Source organism: Antrostomus carolinensis, unplaced genomic scaffold (genome assembly GCF_000700745.2).
Source record: "Antrostomus carolinensis isolate BGI_N321 unplaced genomic scaffold, ASM70074v2 scaffold2512, whole genome shotgun sequence".
Classification (NCBI taxonomy): Eukaryota; Metazoa; Chordata; class Aves; order Caprimulgiformes; family Caprimulgidae; genus Antrostomus; species Antrostomus carolinensis.
The window spans coordinates 17775-20175 of record NW_010300427.1 but is presented as its reverse complement, the minus strand read 5'-3'; the positions used below and the strand labels follow the sequence as shown (position 1 = coordinate 20175).

The window sequence follows — 2401 nt, the reverse complement described above, 5'->3', positions numbered from 1 at the left end:
CAAATGCTTTCCCTAGTTAATCACACCCCAGCCTCAGTTTTTCATGTGTTTTGGACTTTGTTTTAATGTCTCACTGACGGTTTCATTTGCATCCCACTTACCAGGATGTAAAGGGCTCCTTCTGAGCTGTTCTGGTATTCATCAATAGTTGAAAAGACAGACAGCACCAGGCAGGAGAAAACTAGTAGAAAACTATGTAATACAAAAATAAAATTTAAAAAATAAACAAAAAATTTAAAAAAATAAAAAATATAACAAAAAATAACAACAATCAAAAATTATTAAAAATTAAAAAAAAAAATAAAAAGAGAGAAGATGTCAGTCTTCAGAGCAAGGTTTTTTCACATTTGCTCAAACTAGTCCACAGAGTATTTTTGGACATATTTACTGTCCTGTTGCTACAACACTGTGTAAATACAGAGAGCAAATTCCCTGATTTTAATAAATGAAGGGTTGTGCATGGAAAGACCCACTGGACTGTTCCCAGTTTGGCCAGTGCCAATCCAATTCCTCTCCCAGCAGCTCTGATAACCCCTGAGATTATTTCCCTGAGGCACCATCAGCTTTTACTGCAACATACCTCCAACAAGCATGCAACCAAGCAGGGAAATGCTCATTTATTAACATTCTAATGAGCAGAAGTCTGGGCTGAACACAAACTCAGAGGAAACTCCGCTGGTGCTCTGCTTCTACATTGTCTTCCATAAAAGCTTACACAGGAGTGGGACTTTCCCATCCTTGCCAGTGTAGGACATTTTTGGGTGGATTTAATCTTCCTTTTTTAGGCAGGTACTCCAGATTAACCTGACCTCGAATGTTTCCAGGGATGGGGCATCCATCTGGGCCAGGGTTTCACCACCCTCATTGTAAAAAATTTCTTCCTTACATCCAGACCTAATCTCCCCTCTTTTAGTTTAAAAGCATCACCCCTTGTCCTGTCACTTCAGACCCTGCTAACAAGTCCGTTCCCACCTTTCTTACAGTCCCCCTTCAAATATTGTAAGGCTGCAATAAGGTCTCCTTGGAGCCTTCTCTTCTCCAGGCTGAACAACCCCAACTCTCAGCCTGTCCTCATAGGAGAGGCGTTCCATCCCTCTGACCATTTTTGTGGCCTCCTCTGGACTTGTTCCAACAGGTCCATGTCTTTCCTATGCTGAGGACTCCGGAGGCAGACACAGCACTGCAGGTGGGGTCTCATCAGAGCAGAGTAGTGGGGTAAAATCCCCTCCCTCAACCTGCTTGATTCTCAAACCCCTTTACATCCAAGTCTCATTGACATCTACTTCTATAGGCTGTCCCAAAAGCAGCCTCAGAAGTGCCACACCTCCCTGTCATCTGTAGGCTGTCGCCATCAAAATCACCCACTCTCTGCTTTTCATTAATGCTGGAGCTACTAATGCAAACCAAAAGGCACAAAATTAATGACAGGACCTCAGCTCTCTTCTGACACTCAGCCCCCAAGTCCACAGCTACATAGATGTTCTGGCATCTGCTCAGGGATGGAGAAGGTTTCCACCAGCCCACGATACCCACTGCTTGCTCAAACAAAAGGAGGGAAATTAATTTACTAAAGATCGATTTACTGATACAATAAACTAGGCCAGCCCAGGGAGAAACTAAAAGCTGCATTCTTTAAAAGCATTAAATAATTCATCTGTCTGGCTTTGTCTCACATTCCTACAAACTGCTGATTGAATATTTATAAGGTAGGGTTCAGCTGGTGGGTGCCATTCTTTTTCGTTGTATAAAGAAAAGGAATTTCACACCACTGGCTTGTCCTCGTGGCTTTGCAATAACCATTAATATCACAGTAACAAGTCAAAATAGGAGGATTTGCAGTATTTCTTCAAACCACAGGCTGAAACCTCCCTGCTTGCTGGAGGTAAGGGACCTTCAGAGCCATCTCAAGGCTGAGCTTTGTCAGCAACAAGATGAATTCGGTGCAGACAAGATAAGGACAATTGCCTGATTTCTCACTGCAAATTTCCTCTCCTCACAACAAGTCTGGTACCTGGAGACTTGAAACAACCTCAAGAGAGTAAGACCATGCCCCTTGCAATCCCAACTCATTATGTTCCTTAATTTCTCCTCTAGGTGTCACTTAAAATTCCCCCCCCCACCCCCAAGTTGGTCTTTTAAAACCCTTGCCATAAAAATGCCAACCACAACCTGTCCTGCAGCCAAATGGACTCCATCCATCCCTACATCCTTCGAGTTGCCTCCAGACCCTGGGATCTGGAGATGGGACTCCACTGCTGCTGTCTGCACATGGTTTGGGGAGCAGAGTCTCACACAGCTGTAGGGAAGGAGCTGCCAGTGGGTCACCAGCCACTGCAAAGTCCTATGGTGGAGTAGAGAAATAAATGAATAACCAGTGAAAGAATCCCAGAATTGCCTCGAC

The 2401-nt window shown here is 43.9% G+C and overlaps 1 protein-coding gene across 1 annotated transcript in view; it reads right to left on the bottom strand.

The window, feature by feature from the left end:
* KCNQ2 (potassium voltage-gated channel subfamily Q member 2) overlaps positions 1–206 on the bottom strand; it is a gene marked incomplete at its 5' end in the record, with an annotated part of 40741 nt that extends 40535 nt beyond the window's left edge. The window contains one exon of the mRNA XM_029083796.1: positions 102–206. Within this exon, the coding sequence (XP_028939629.1) occupies positions 102–206 (105 nt within the window). The remainder of the gene's footprint in view (positions 1–101) is intronic.
* Between the last annotated feature and the right edge of the window lie 2195 nt (positions 207–2401).